Raw genomic sequence first — 16,766 nt, forward strand, 5'->3', positions numbered from 1 at the left:
ACTTTTTTTTCTCCAATCATGCTTGGTTTTTATCCTAGGTCTCTGGGCCATCCAGCCTGTGGGTCCTGGTGCTTCAGGCAGTATCAGGAATGGACTCACTCTCATGATATGGGTCTCAGACTAAACCTGTCATTGGCTGGCCACTCCCACAATGCCACTTACCCCAGCACATTCCATAGGCAGAAGAGACTGTAGCTTAAAGGTTATGTGGTTGGGTTGATGTCCCAATCCTTCCACTGGAAGGAGATGGCCAGTTCAGGCTACACAGCCACTATTGCTAGGATTCTTAGCTGGGGTCATCCTTGGAGATTCCTGGGAGCTTCCCTTGCACCAGGTTTCTACCTGACCCTAAATGCCCCCCTTCCTTTTCAGTACTCTCCCCTTCCACCCACCCCCAACCTCATCCCTCATGTTTCCATCCCCAGTTGCCCCCAAGATCTCTTCTATTTCTCCTTCCCAGGGAGATGTGTGTATCTCCCTTGGGCCCACCTTGTTAGTGGGACTCTCTGGGTTTGTGGATTGCAGCATGGTTATACTCACTTATAAGTGAGTACACAATATATTTGTCTTTCTGGATCTGGGTTACCTCGCTCAGGATGATTTCTAGTTCTATCCATTTGTCTTCACATTTCATGCTGCCATTTTTTTTTTTTTTTGGTTTTGTTTTTTGAGACAGGGTTTCTCTGTATTGTTTTGGAGGCTGTCCTGGAACTCGCTCTGTAGACCAGACTAGCCTCGAACTCACAGAGATCTGCCTGCCTCTGCCTCCCGAGTGCTGGGATTAAAGGCGTGCACCACCAATGCCTGTCTTGATGCCATTGTTTTTAACAGTAGTACTCCATTGTGTAAATGTATGTTTTCTTTAACCATTCTTCAGACAAGGGGCATCTAGGTTGTTTCCATGTTCTGGCTATCACGAATAAAACTGCTACGAACACAATAGAGCAGGTCACACTACATAGTCCAATCTGTGCTAGAACTCTTAATCCTGTTGCCTCTCCCTCTCTAGGTTGGCATTCTCATTTATTAATAATTCAATGTCCTTTTAAATGAATACTCATCTTAGCTGTAACTCGAATACCCCTTATATGTATGTAGAATGCAAGCATTTATGTGATACTTGTTATAGAGTTTTCCTATAACTGGTGTGTACACCATTAAACAACGACTTAACTGCACATTCAGAAGCAGCACTTGCATCTTGAAAGCCAGTTACACTGCTCCAGTTACACCTCCAGAAGCAGGATGTCAGTCTGTGTGGGGTTCTTTAACTGGATGCCTCAGCCTGGGTGGCTGATATTAAGGAATCTCCAGATTGATGTACTGGTAGATCTGTTGTCTACGAGGCCTACCTGCTGGTCCAGACTATGCTTTCTTCCTGTGTCCTCATACGGTGGCAGGCATAAGGAACTCCTCCCTTAAGCCATAATCACCTCCCATAGGCCTACCCCACCATTACACTGGAGATTACATCCCAACATGTGAAGCTTGGGGAAACATGAATACTCAGACATACCCCAACGTTTATGGGTATTTTTCATGTTATTGTATAACACAGTAAATGCATAAGAAAACATCAACGTTGTACTGTTTTTTTCTAAATACAGGGTATTTTGAAAAGGACCGATGTTGTTTTCTCTGAAAATATTGAGTAACATATAAAGTTTACGAGAGTGCCTCAATAAAATTATTATCAGCATCAATAAAGAAATATTCAAGCCACATTGAAGGGGAATTGTGTTTACTGGTTAGTCACTAAGGGATAAAAAGAAATCTTAACAATCTGGTGGCACCCTTAGCATGAGTTGAAAGCAATTACAAAGTATCTTACATGAGTGGCTTAATGAGTTTGGAAGGAATGTTAGCAGTGTATATAAGCAGTATGAACAGCAGCTCTCTGTGCTTTACAGAGCTGAAGAGGCTGTCTTACATCACTCAGAAGGCACAACTGAATGTGATGCCCTACTGTCCACGTGACCCCAATGCAGAGGCACTCTGTGACCCTCCACCCAGTACTGACCCTTAACAACAGTCCTTACCAACACAGCACTAGCTCCATGGTCACTCCATTTTTCCTTATTCTTCAACAACTCCACTTGGTAACAGATAAACTTAGCAAGCCACTGACCATGCACACACGCACACACATGCTTTCTGTTAGTTCTTTAAAACAGTGTCATGTAGTCTTTTTTCCTAATTTCAGATTTTTTTCCAATGGAATATTTTCTAATTTAAACAAATTATGTAATAATGGATCTGCTACCAAATGCTCTAAGAAATTCTTAAACCTATGTTTACTTTAAACAAAGTTTAAACTAAAAATTTCAATTTGTTGAATAAATTTCCAAAGATCTTAAAGAAATAATTCAAAATTTGATACAGTCTAGAGTTTATTTATGTTATGGCAGATACACTTGAATTTCAAAATTTAAAACATATAAAAAGTGGTTTGGGACTAACACCTGTATCAATAGTTGACAAGTGTCTTGGTTGTCTATTATACAGCAGGGTACATGGTGGTGCTATGCCAACCGGGCGGTGTGGGATGAGACTGTCAGTAGGCTTTCTACAGGCAACAGCAAATGTGCTGTCTGAGAAGTTCAGAGTCTGCTTCCAATGCTCAAGCTGTCTAACATTTCTAAGGTTAAACAGTGTTAGAGTATTTAGTTTGGCAAATGGTCAAAATAAAGTGGAAATGTATTTGTAAGCATCACAGAAATGGACATCCAGTCTTGATCTCAGTAAGAACCATAGGTACAGGTCAGAACTCTCCCTATATGAAATAATTTACACACAGATGAGTGCTATCATATCACTATCTAAAATAATCACTAAATACAATTCATTTTCAGAAATAAACAAGCAAGTTTTTTTCATTATCAGTTATCAAAAACATAGTGTTATGGTATTTCAAACAAATGATACTCTAAAATCATAGAATTTCACTGAGTTTTGAGAATGTGCAACTAAATCAACCAAGTATACCATAGTACAACCATATTAGGAAGCCAATGATCAGAAAATACAATGGCATGAAGAAAATTTGATCCACAAAACTGTTTTCAGGCTTTAAGGTAAAATAGTTCCACAGTTTACAGATAAAACAAGGCAACAAAAACGCGTGCTTGTCTTGAGTAAGTATTCTATGCAGAAGATGTAACACTTTGTTTGTAGACAGCATGGTATGCGTTTCGCAGCAATACATAAGGAAAACAAGATTCCAAGAGATCCATTGTTAGGAATGGTGATTCCTGTACAATCTGGAAAAGTAAAAAAACATGCCAAAATTCAAGTTACTCACTCAATGGGAGTAGTAAACAACTCTATATTTTTCTTATTAGAAACAGACACAAACTATTTTATTTCAAAATCTAAAATACAAAGGTGTAATAGTGAATTCTATCAAAATACTTTAAAATGGGACTTTCAAGTTTATCAATTAATCAATAGGAATAGATGGAACATAAATTCTCAGCAATTCTCTAAAGATAAAAATGAGTAAAAAATATTTAAAATGTAATGGCAAATTTCAAGAGACTCAAAATGAAGCTAGAAAGGAAAGGAAAAACAATAAAACCAAGTATAATTAAATGGAGAGCAGTAAATTCTAATGTTCAAAAGGAAAAAGAAAATATGCCTGTGTGATTGGAAAGATCATCTGAGAAAACACTGAAGCTATGAGTTCTGCTGATTCTCCAAGGCTAAGGGAACCAGTCTGAGAAGAGCATCTCGGCAGATTCACAACCACAGCCATGGGGAAGCTCAGAGAACCGAACTTGACATAACAGGAAAATACAAGGCCTGCATACATCCTTACAGGACATCACACAGCTAGTACTTACCTTTGGTCTTACTAGTTCCTAGTTCCTATGACGGACCTATTGGTACCTGGGAGTGAGCTCAGTTTTTGCAGGAATTTTAAAAAAGTGTACGGTTTGGGTGGAGTGAACATAAGAAATGAGAAAATCCAAAAATTGCAAAAGAAACAAAAACAAAATGAAACACCAACAAAACTTTCACTTGCCAATAAGACACGTGTTAAGGACTGAATCATTTTTTTGTCATCAGTAAAAGTTAATTAAATTGAAATAAGACATACCATATCCAGTAGCAAATAAACAGATTCTCTATTTCTTGTTGTAGTTTTATCTGTTTCTTGGCCGATTTTCAGTAGACTTGAGGATGCAAGCTTAAAAGTATATACATGTAATCAGTGAGGTTGGCAATAAAATGCTGCTCACGTACTTGTTCATTCTCAGCATAGTCTGACCCCCCAACAAGCTTCAATTAGTCAATGTATAATATATGAGCTAGAGACCTTACATCAACTAATAACTATGGTATGTGTATATATATATATATATTCAAATACTCGTTAAAACTGACATTTTCCTCAAGTTTGTTTCTTAAGATGATCCCAATTATTTTCTCCCTTCCCAATATCTATAATAACTATACAGCAGTCCTTCCTTTTACAAATGGTTTTGCTTTTGTTGGCCAACCATGGTTGGAAAACAAAATAGAAAATTCTAGAATTTTCTAATTTCTAATAATCAGTTCCCAAATTTGAATTCTATGCCATTCTAAGTAGATGGAATCTTGTATGATTTTGCTCCATCTTCCCTGGGAACAGAGTCGTCCCTCTGCCCAGCATATCCATCTGCCTGCTTTCACTTGGTCACCAGTTACTTGATGAATGACATGGCAATGCAGTTGGTATGTACAAGCAACCCTTGCTATATAATGGTGCCCACACACCAGCAGCACTGCTCGCACTTGTACAGTCAAGGAGGAGCAGTAAGTCTTTCCTTCATGTGAAAATGTAGAGATCCTCACAGAAAGGAAGTTTCTGCCATGACTCTGAAATCTCCAGAAAAATCCAATCTATCTACAGAAGGAAATCTGTTCTGGTGTTGCTGTTACATGTCAAATTGAAGGATATAACTACAGTATATGCCACAGTACAGAGTGATGGATACAAGGACCTCAGAAATAAAAACAAAACCAGAGTGTGGGCAACAGTCATAATTGTTCACACACATTCCAGAACTAGAAAACATGTTGGAAGAAGGGTAAGACAACATCTGACCATCCTGAACTTCTGCAAAGAGTCAATGAAAATGTAATGCTGGGTCAGGCAGGTGGATCTCTATGAGTTTGAGGCTAGCCTGGTCTATATACTGAGTTCCAGGACAGCCAGGACTACATAGAGACCCTTCTAAAAAAAAAAAAAAAAACCTAGTAATGATGAGGGAGGGAGGGAGAAGAAGGGAGGGAGGGAAGGAAAGAGGGAGGGAGGGAATTTAATGCGGTGTGCTTCAATCTGACTAGAGTATTAGTTAGCTTATTATGGTTAAATCTACCTCCCTGGTATTTTATTGTAATCAACTAGCAATTCAAACAAACCCTTACCTGGACACAATACAGTGCTGAAAACTATTTGTTATTATGGACACAGTATCATTCATTAAACCTGCAATGGCTTAAAAACTAGAAACAATATGAGGAACTCAACAGTGATGAATGAGTTATTTTAAAGGCTTCCTGAGAACAGATAGTAACTGCTGATTACAATATTCTTCCAAAAGGTTTCTGTTAAAGACTATTGAGAATCCCCAGCTATCAACATTATCTGCTACTAATGTCCAAGAACTACACTAAGCCACATCTGATGGTAGACTTAGCACCACTCTCTTTTGGTAGCATGTTATGATGACATTCTCCTAGCTTAATGATCACTATCATCCATAGCAGAGGGTCCTGCCTTTGAAGCACTGTCAAAAATCAACACCCACCCTCATGTTAGTTATGCCAGTGTCTATAACATTCACCTTCACGTATCTCACCCACACCCTTGTCACCTCAGTATCACAAGGTGAACTCACTACAACAAAGAATACTGAAAGACCACAGTCCCCTAACTTTTGTTATAGTATAAGGGATGGTAAAAGGTAAACCTTTTCTATCATTTCTACCAACAATTTATTATGCTTTAATAGTTTACTGTGTGTAGCTAGTGTACATGTATATATGTGGTTCAGTCCTACCTCTGGTTTTAGGTACCCACTTGGGGTGGGAGACTTTGAATGAATTATCTTATAAGCTAAATTTAATATGTATTTTTCAGCTTTTAAATAAGAAGACAACTTCGTATTGGGTTTGAATTATAGTAACTGCAAGGAGGACATTAAACCCGGGACAAAATGCAGCAAATAAAAAAAAAAAAAACTGAATTGTAATACTATTTTCAAACTTAAGTTTTGTCCTTAAATTACCGCTGCAGTAATATATATAAAATTTAAAAGCTGACAAGATTTTTCAACAAAGAAAAAACTCAAATACTCTATAGAGTTTTTTGCCTGACCTCTTATCTTTAAGCAAATTATGAAGAAGATATGCTGCCGGAGGAACAAAATTGCATAAAACCATGTCGGACAGACAAATTTAACATTACTCTCTTTTGGCAGCAAGTCACTTTTTTATGCTTTCATTTACTTTTGTTTATGTGTGTATGTCTATGCCTGCATGAGTTTGTGTATAGGTGGGCATCTGACCCTGAGAACTGGAGTTAAGAGGCAACTGTGAAAAGTCTGATGGGGGGGCTGGGAACTGCACCTGGGTCCTCTGGTAGAGCATTAAGCATCCTCAACTGCTGAGCTATCTCTACAGCTCCACAAATCATATTTTTTAATTGAACTTGCACTCATTAATAGCATTTCTTTAAATAACGGGAAGTAAGGAAAATACCTTTTGCTACTGTTTTAAGTATTTATTTATTTTTTTTTACATGTGAGAGCCTGAATATGCCATTTGTGTGCCAGTAGGGCCCACACGGGCAAGAGTGTCTGATCCCCTGGAACTGGAGTTACAGTTGTTGTGGGCTTTGTATTTAGGTCTGAGAAGCAAATAATCTTAACTGATGCGTCATCTCTCTGGCCCCTTGTTTCTTTTGAGAGACGTTCTTACCCTTTAGCCCAGGCTGTCCAGCCTGGAACTTGTAATCCTATCTCTGCCTCACCATTAGTCAAGGTACAGGTATTACATCACAGCTCTCAAGTAGCACTTCTATTGTGGGGTTTGTTGGCATTTGTGATCTTTATCTAAGTAAATGGAAATGAGTAAATTGTATCTTTTTTTTTTTTTTTTTTTGGTTTTTACGAGACAGGGTTTCTCTGTTTTGGAGGCTGTCGGTCCAGCCTGGCCTCGAACTCACAGAGATCCGCCTGCCTCTGCCTCCCGAGTGCTGGGATTAAAGGCATGCGCCACCAACGCCCGGCGTAAATTGTATGTTTTAAAGGATACATTATCTTTCTTTGCTTCCATTTTTCTTTAAAGGAAAAAAAATCTTTCCAATGTGAAGAAAACCTCTAGTCCAAACATTAGTTTAAGCAAAAAGACATCTAAGCTGGAGGGAAAACAATGATAAACTTGATCTAACCTGTTCTCTTTCCAAATATAAAACATTAAAAAATGAGCAATATTTATTTATTTAATAAATTGAGACAAGAATATCACTGAAAAACAAACACTAAACAAAATGTAAAAGCAACGGGAATTTACTGTTAAATAAATTTTGTTTTTCTTTGTGAATGCAGCGAGTTCTGATATTTGAATAGACATACCGCCAGGAATTCTTTAAGTCGGTCCTCAATACTTCCTTTGTGAATTGTAAACAAAGCTGCAGCGATTTGGTTGATGGCTTTGGCCAAACAATGTATATTGTTGCAGTGCCCTGAGAAAGTACAAACAGGATTTTGTAGTTTGTGTGACCCCAAAATTTTGTAACACACAGAAGACAAGTCTTAATGACTCCTCAGGCTACAACAATAGCAGTATAACTAGAAGTTATGATGCAAAGTGATTTACTCTTTTCCTTTTATAAGCACTGAGTGTTTTTAAATATCACAGCAAGGATGCAAGTAATGATCAGGGCAGTATTTCATTGCAGGTAAGCACTCTTGAAAGATGTAACACTTAGATACACACTTTGGAAATGTACATGATGAAGGCTAAGTTGCTTTACAGCATGATGTCTCTCAATCCCTAAAATCACCCCATGATCTGGGCATGCACACCATCCTCTGCTGTACTGTGAGCTGACCTATACACAGTTCATATTTCAGAAAACTACAACTTCATAAAGGAAACAGATGTCCATTGCAAAGCTACTATTTGGCAGAAGTTAATCTATATTTTGTCAGAAAAGAACATAGATTACCTAAAGCAAAATTATATACAATATTAAAACCAATGATCTTTCAGGGTCCCAACAAGTTTGAGCCAGGTACCTTCTATAGCAGGGCTGTACTGTGACATCACATTGCTGGCCAGTGTAGGCAAGGAGACTGCTACAAAGACCATCAGGAGACAAGCAATCTTATATTCTTCTTCTGGACTAATGTTCTCTAAAGAAACAATGAGGAATAAAAATCAAGCTTTTCTTCAAGATTATTTAAAAGTTAATAATCTAACCTAGAAAAAAATAAAGGCAATAAAAATTTTAATCTAAATTCCCTAACTGAAAACTGATGAAAAATTATGAGAACATCATGTATGTTGCTATTTATAAATTTTTCTATCTCATCTGAAAATTTACTGAAAGAAAGGAATCCCTTTCTTTTCCTAAGATAGCTATGAATATCACTTAAAATAATTGCTTAAAGACTATCAATATTGAAAAGGGGATTGCATTACCTATTTATCCATTCTAGAAAACAGGAGAAGTTACGAATGAGAATATCTAGTATACTCTATAGTTAAGACAATAAACTCTCTAGCTCTTGACTTCTTACCTGATACCTGAGAACTTCTAGTTACCCTACAGTTTGTAATTATATGTAACTATGGATTGATCACAGGAAAAAACAAACAAAAAAAACAAACCACATAATATTTTAAATTTTTTGTTGATCATAAAAAGCACCTATAAGCAACAATAAATTATTTGAATCATGAAAACAAAGTGTAACTAGTAAGAAAACTAAAGAACTCAAGACTTTATTTTGGTTCAAAAGAACTGAAAAGGGGCCTGGAGATGGCTCAGTGGCTAAGAGCACTTGCTACTCTTGCAGAGGACCTGGGTTCAGTTCCCAAACCCCACAAGGTGGTTCACAACCATCTCTAACTCCCCTCCAAGGGCTGATGCCCTCTTTTTCACTCCTTGGGCACCTGGCATGCACATGGTGGATATGTAAGTGTAGGCGAGGCACTCATACACATAAATGTACAAACTAAGATAAAGAGTAGAGAAGGGCATTTCAATAAAAACAAAGCAAAATTTACTTACACCTTAGACAAATCTAGAATTATATGGAACATTTTTGGTTTCAAAAGACTGTCCTTAAAATTTCTAAATGGTCATTAATATTTCTAAACTTTTTATGATGACTATCTATTCTGATTAAAATGGGACACTAGTTTCCAACTTCCTGGCTATCATAAGGACAGCTTTCCACTAGCTTACAAATGTTCTTAACTTCTCTGTCTCAGAAGACCTTCTCATAAGCTGGGGTATAGCTCAAGTGTGGAATGTGCAGGGCCTACTTGTGATTCCCAAGACAACAACAAAGCCTTGTTTTCCTCCTACCTCTAACCTGATGTCCCTGTTCCTGACAGAGCTGTTTCTAACTTAGTATCTGCAGTCCCCATTCTGCATTCATCTGAGCGCTGCTGCACTGGAACTCCACTGACACTGATCTCATTCATCATTATAGCTCATTGAGGCTGCACAGCTGATGACGCCCTTTCCACTTTCTTGGGAGCTTTCTTCCCAGTTTTTGTTTGTTTTTCTCTAACTCCACTGGTCCTTCCACCTCAGTTTCTATGTGGTTCTTCCTCCTCCCTGAGCTCATTGAAGCTGAAATGGTGTTGTTCCTCTTTACTGATGCATCTATCTACACTAAATAGCTTTAACAGCCTCATCTGGTAATACGGCTCAGACAGTATATATGTAATGGACATGCCAAAGAAAGCCTCTGAAAAGTAAGGCATTTTGTTTTTCTACCTTGATGTTAATACTAAGAAGACATTTGCAAAAGTAAATACCACACGCACACCTCGGCTGCTCTATACTTTTAATAGGAATACTACATATCTGTTAATGCATTTTACCTGATTTTTGTGAGGAAAGAGCTACGACTAAGGCAGGATCAATCTCACATGGTAATCCAGCAGCTGATGATAACTCGTACACATTCATTGCAACCTGACAAAATACAAGAGTTACAAAGAATCAGTATTTTAACAAACTTCTGAGAAAGTTTACTTTAGTAAGAAAATATTTATGGTTTAAATCAGTTTGCCTACATATTAGAGGATTTCAGCAACTTGGCTGAAACAGGGATCGCTAACCTACACTGGACAATGATCAACACTGCTAGGACTTCTAACTTCCCATGGTGCAGACAAACAAGACTTGAGTCAGTCCCTCTATGGCAAGTTCCATGGAATCACTCGAAAGTTACTATTACTCTTGGAAACATGGATGTAAAATATTAAGTCAAAAGAAATGAATCAATGAAGCCAGCTGTAGTGGCTCACACCCATACTATCAACATTTCAGAGTTCAAGGCCAGCCTTGGCTACAGAATGAGTTCCAGCTCAGCCTGGGCTATAGTAAAAGCCAAGAGAGGAAAAAACAAACAAAAGTGAATTAATATTACTGAACTTATGCTTAAGTCCACCGTAATTTAAGGAAAATTTTTAGGAATTCAATGCTTAATCAAATCTATAAACATAGCAAATTAATTACAGAAAATTTTAAGAAAACACTAACTTAAAAATATGATAAAGCAATGTCTGGCAAGTTATTTTCTACATCATACATGAACTTCAATTATTCAGGCTGACTGATACTTTAGTTAAAAACTGTGCACATAATTAGTTATCTTTGATATTACTGTTAATAAACCATAGACAAATGGAAACAACTATGCACTAAGTTCCAGAGACACACAACTGCTCACCACATACAAACACAAATTCAAAATGTCTCAAGAACATAAACATAAAAGCTAAAATTTTACAAAGTTTGTAAGAAAATACAGGCATAAATCTTGATGGCCTTTGTCAAGATGATGTTTATCTAATTTGATAGTAAAACTACAAACAAAAGAAAAAATAGACAAGCTCAAGTACACTGAAATTAGAGTTCTGTGATTGTTGGATACTATTAAGAAACTGGAAAGATAATTCAGTGGGAGAAATGTACAAATTATGACAAGTAAAATGATGTGGGCCAATGATGAAAAGGCACTTGCATAAGCCTAGCAACTCGAGTTCAACCACTAGAGCCAGGCAAAGGTGAAAACTCTACACACAGATGACAACATGGTTTAAAAATGGACACAGGATCCTTTATAAATAAACCTTTCTCTAGGAAGTCATAGAGATCCATCAACAATGTGTGCCATCCTCTTTTTTTTTTTTTGGTTTTTATGAGACAGGGTTTCTCTGTATTGTTTTGGAGGCTATCGGTCCAGCCTGGCCTCGAACTCACAGAGATCCGCCTGCCTCTGCCTCCCGAGTGCAGGGATTAAAGGCGGGCGCCACCACCGCCCGGCAAGATTAAACCCGTTGGATCACATGGATCAAAAATTTTAAAATAACTATGGATCTGTAAAAAGCTATTGACTTCCTGTCTTATAGTCATCAAAAAATGATGCGAAAGAAAACTGGTTTTGATTAGACTATAGCAAATAGCAATCTTTTTATTATTTTATTATTTCAAGACTTTTAAATACTTATTTTTAAAATTGATTACAACAGAATTTAAAACAACTCATCTTGCTGCTTTATGACCATGCAAGAAAAAGATTAATTTTTAACAAATTTTATGTACTTTTGGTTGATTAAAGAAGACTGACTTTCAAAATGCAAGTTTTTGGTGCTGAGAGATCAGAGAAGCAACAGCACAGGCATGCATGCTATTTTCAGGTTTGTTACCACTTTATTTCACATGTATCTTGAACACCTCACTTTAAAACTACAAAAGCTCTACCTTCATGTCAGTTTCCCTTGGAATGTGGTCCTTGAAATCTTCAATGGAACTCACGAGGAAAGGAATGTGGTAGGACAAAACCTAGGCAGGAAATGAACAAAAACACAGGGTCAGTACTCATGCAGCCTATATATTTATGAAATACTCCCAATTGATAAGGTCATGTTTTCACCAAAAACATATTATCTACTTCACTGAACCTTTCTAAAAAGCCAAAATGCATAAAACTGATATGTATTTAGGGTTAAGATTAGCATAGTTCAAAAGTAACACTTCGATGCAGGGCAAAGCTGAAATGGTGTATTAACCAAATTTCAATACCAAACAAAAAATGTACTTTATTTACCATCACTATGCAAACTGGAATTTTACTCTTACTACTGCTGTGAATTTTAACTTTTGGAAAAAGATGATATGGAAATGATTTCTTACATCTCTCAGTGCTTCTTGTGCCAGTGACCGGAAGGATAAAATAACGCCGATTATGGTCATCCTTTTCAAGACACTGTCAACAGCTACATTACAAGGAAGGGGAGAAGATAAAATAAAACATAAACTGACTTTCTTCTTAACTTAGGATAAAATTCTCAAAAAGCAAAATTTCAGGAATAAATTCCATGACTAATTGTAATTTGACTCAACAAGTGTTTAAACAGGCAGATGCATTGATAGTCAATATTTAAATTGTAAATTATTTATCAATTCACACACACATATTAAAACTCTGTTCTTTTAAATGTATTAGAAGATTGACATTCATCAAGATCTTTAATATGTAATCTCCCTCATACACTTGGCAGAGGCAGGCAGAAGGAGAGAACTGGGGAGAAAGGCCATTAGGATGGTTAGGAGTTAAACCCTCAGATGGTACAGGAACTCTGAATAAATTATTTTATGATTTCCTAAATTTTTACTTTATTTTATGTGTATGGGTGTTTTACCTGCATGTGTGAACCTTTTATGTGCCGGGGGGGGGGGGGGGGGAGAGGGTTGAGACAGGGTTACTATATGTATTCCTGGCTGTGCTGTAACTCACTCTGCAGACCTGCTGGGGGGGTGGTTGAGACAGAGTTTCCATGTGTACTCCTGGCTGTGCTGTAACTCACTCTGCAGACCCGCTGGCCTTGAACACAAAGAACCACCTGCATCTTAAGTGCTGGGATTAAAGGTATGTACCACCACTGCCTAACATCCTTTTCATTTCTGTGAGTCTCTCTGTATGATTCTGTGAGTCTCTCTGTGTGACCTAAGTGTGTAGGTGTCCAAGGAGGCCAGAAGGTGTCAGATACCCTGCAACTGGGAGCTGTAGTTAAAGGCAGTTTGTCCATTAATGAGGGGATTGAGAACCTGGACCAAACTCCAGTCCTCTGCAAGAACAGCAAGTACCTTTTAACTGCTGAGTTAATCTCTCTAACCCCCTGGAGAAAATTCTTCAGTTGTGGGCAAAAATGGAACAATTGCTTACTGAGCTCATAAGCAGGTCTACGGATAGACCACTGAACACCTCTGAACTCAGAAGCTAAGCGGGGTCATGCTGGTCAGTGCTGGATGGAGATTCTGAGCAGGAGGCACAGAGCTAAGTTACTAGAAGTCATGGTGATGGCCTTGATTACACGCATATTGCTCAGAGAAAATAACTCTGAAAATGGTTATTACATACTTAATATTCAAACTGTCCTAACAAAATAAGAGTGGGATTCAAAGGAATATCTTATTAAATACCCTATACAAGGCAATGGACTATGTAATAACATAAATATAGAAAAAAAATCTGGGCTTCAGTGCAAGCAATCTAAACAGATAAGAGAAGAAGAGGCCATGGAGAAGACTCAGTGGGTAAAGTGTGGGTTTGGATTTTGAGCACCCATGTAAAAGCTGGGCATGGTTGCGTACTCATGTAATTCTCATGCTATGGCGTGGCCACAGGCCAGCCGTCTTCTATGACTGGTGAGCTCCAGGTTCTGGGAAAATCTTGTCTCAAAAACGTAACATGGAGAAACAACTGAGCAGGACACCCAACATAAGCCTTGGGGCCCTGAGCATGCGTATCGGAATACGCATTCACTTAAATATCACATATACACACAAGCCTCTAAAATATGACTGCATTTATGTTAGAAAAAATTCAAATAACCAATTTTCTAGAAAGAGGTGTACAGAAAACCTCAGATGCAAATTGAAATGCAGGAACTGAGGTATTTTGTTTGAACTTACTAAGAATTTAAACTCTCACTATAAATGCTTTATTAAGCAATATAAGTAAGAATAATATGAGCTAAATGTGATAAATGTTAAAAATGATACAAATACATGGTAAGTTCCACATAAAGTAAAAGAAATCTATTCATCTTTTTATTTGTCTACAGTATGTTAGTGCCTGATGACTAACTGATTAGCAGACACTCAATAAAATTGATGCACAAAAAACTAAGGAAGTGTTTCTACCAGAGGAAAGAAATGATTGAAAAAAAAAACAAAGAACAAAGAATTGTCTGAAAAAAATTTCATCCTAGTTGACATAAAGGAGGACTACGAAGAAAGGCTGAACAAGAACTGCAGAAGGGACATGCTGCCAAGTCAGTCTCTCTCTCTCTCTCTCTCTCTCTCTCTCTCTCTCTCTCTCTCTCTCTCTCTCTCTCTCTCTCTCTCCTCTCTCTCTCTCTCTCTCTCTCTCTCTCTCTCTCTCTCTCTCTCTCTCTCTCTCTCTCTCTCTCTCTCTCTCTCTCTCTCTCTCTCTCTCTCTCTCTCTCTCTCTCTCTCTCTCTCTCTCTCTCTCTCTCTCTCTCTCTCTCTCTCTCTCCTCTCTCTCTCTCTCTCTCTCTCTCTCTCTCTCTCTCTCTCTCTCTCTCTCTCTCTCTCTCTCTCTCTCTCTCTCTCTCTCTCTCTCTCTCTCTCTCTCTCTCTCTCTCTCTCTCTCTCTCTCTCTCTCTCTCTCTCTCTCTCTCTCTCTCTCTCTCTCTCAGCTTCACTAACCACAGTTTGTAAAAGGGCAAATAAGAGAGTGAGAAGCTTGGGTTTCAGTGACTAACACAAGACCACCAATGGAATGGAACACTGGGACACAGAGCTCCAAACTCCAAGACTACTGTGGAATAATTTGCAGTGAGATCACCCTCTTAAATATTGTTCTGCAGAAGCATGTAGGAGGACAAAAGGGAATGAATTAAATGTTTGAAAGGAAGAATCATGGCAGAAAGCTAGAAGAGAATGGTCTAGAATCAGGTGGTAGTCTAGCTCCAAGAGAGACTGCCAGAGGACAGAAAGTTAGAACCCAGGATGTATGAAATCTGCTTGAGTGACACAGAAACCCTAAAGTAAAAACCAAGTTCCGAACTGACTCCCAAGTCATAGCTACTTGTAATAAGCCATAATACCTTGTCTCTTTAACACAATGACTTGCTGACTCTGAGGCAAGCTCCTGGCTTTCTGAATATGAAGTGAAGGAAGCTTAAGAGAGGGACAAGGACAAGAGTGTTTTGGAATCAGCTCCAAGAAGCCTCTCTCAAGTACATCTTTTCTTTTTCTAATAAAACACAAACCAGGCTGGCTTCGAACTCCTAGAGATCCTCCTGCCTCTGCCTCCAGAGTGCTGGGATTAAAGGCGTGCGCTACCAATGCCTGGTTTGATTGTTTAAGTTTTTAATGCTGTGAAAACCTTTACCATTGTAAGTAAGGTATAGTTACCTTATCAATTTCAAGAAGATATTTAAAGAAAATTTTAAGCTGTAAATGATAGACTCGGCGTTTTCATGCAATAGAACAGTAATTAGCAAAAAAAGGAAACAAATTATGAACTCAGTGAACAGCACAGATAGATGAATCCAAAAAACATGCTAAGTGAAAGAAGCCAGACAGGATTGTATTCTATGGTGGCAGGAATGGCTGCGAGTTTAGGAGGATGAAGTAGACAACAGAGAGACAGGGGCTGCTGAGGTAACCTGAGCTACCTGCGGTCACAGTTAGAGGCATAACACCTGTCAATATACACCACAGCCTTCACTCAGTGTCTGGACATTTTAGGGAAGCTGACTTTTAGGAAGTTACAGACTCTGAAGTTAATTATCTTGTAGTCTAATTAATGTAGACTTACTATATTAAATGTAATAGGTTCAAGAACTCACTAATAGCAATATTTGCTAATAATCAACACACACTAAAAACACAGTCAAACATTTCTGAAGTAAAACCAGAAAGCAGAGGCAAGCAGACCTTTGAGTTTAAGGTCAGCCTGGGTTAAGATTCTGCTCCCACCCCCAAAACAAAACCAAGACCAAAAACAAAGAACTGAAGTAGATATATACTGAAAAGTTCCATTGACTGTAATTTATTTCTAGTTCTCTTCATATGCTAATGATCACTTTGCATAATTTGTGGCTTGCATTTATTTTGCAAATTTGACTAGATCTTTCAGATGTTTATAGAAAGTACCACAAGCTACTCACAGGATAATCTTTTAAAGAGTGCCGCCATCTGGTCTGGCTTGTCAAAGCTGGTCCTCATTTGTGTCAGCACATCAACATTCTCCACCACAAGTTTCTAAAAAATGAAAGAAAGAGCCCAAGTCAGGCACAGACCTTTGTGTCACTGACATAAGAATTTGCTTGTGAGTTACAATAGGAAAATAAAAACAAAATTCATGAAGTCCAGATGTTGTATGCTATACAATTTTCTTAATAAAAAATCTCAAAATTGTTTATATTAAGATTAATGCTTTCCAATTCAAGAAGAAGTCAGGAAAGCTCAGCAGAGGTAAGTGCCAAGAATAAGG

The 16,766-nt window shown here is 37.9% G+C and overlaps 1 protein-coding gene across 4 annotated transcripts in view; it reads right to left on the reverse strand.

Annotated features, from left to right (window-relative positions):
• Window positions 1–2,377: 2,377 nt before the first annotated feature.
• The window catches only part of Nckap1 (NCK associated protein 1), a 70,000-nt gene continuing 55,611 nt past the window's right edge, over window positions 2,378–16,766 (reverse strand). For all 4 annotated transcript variants that reach the window (XM_040745697.1, XM_005065112.4, XM_040745696.1 and 1 more), the window contains 8 exons: window positions 16,441–16,534; window positions 12,431–12,513; window positions 11,999–12,079; window positions 10,111–10,204; window positions 8,289–8,405; window positions 7,623–7,732; window positions 4,100–4,189; window positions 2,378–3,260 (listed from right to left, as the gene is read on the reverse strand). In XM_040745697.1, coding sequence (XP_040601631.1) covers window positions 3,144–3,260; window positions 4,100–4,189; window positions 7,623–7,732; window positions 8,289–8,405; window positions 10,111–10,204; window positions 11,999–12,079; window positions 12,431–12,513; window positions 16,441–16,534 — 786 coding nt within the window. In that variant the 3' untranslated portion in view covers window positions 2,378–3,143. The remainder of the gene's footprint in view (window positions 3,261–4,099; window positions 4,190–7,622; window positions 7,733–8,288; window positions 8,406–10,110; window positions 10,205–11,998; window positions 12,080–12,430; window positions 12,514–16,440; window positions 16,535–16,766) is intronic.

This window comes from Mesocricetus auratus, unplaced genomic scaffold, assembly GCF_017639785.1.
Source record: "Mesocricetus auratus isolate SY011 unplaced genomic scaffold, BCM_Maur_2.0 Super-Scaffold_100004, whole genome shotgun sequence".
Taxonomy (NCBI): domain Eukaryota; kingdom Metazoa; phylum Chordata; class Mammalia; order Rodentia; family Cricetidae; genus Mesocricetus; species Mesocricetus auratus.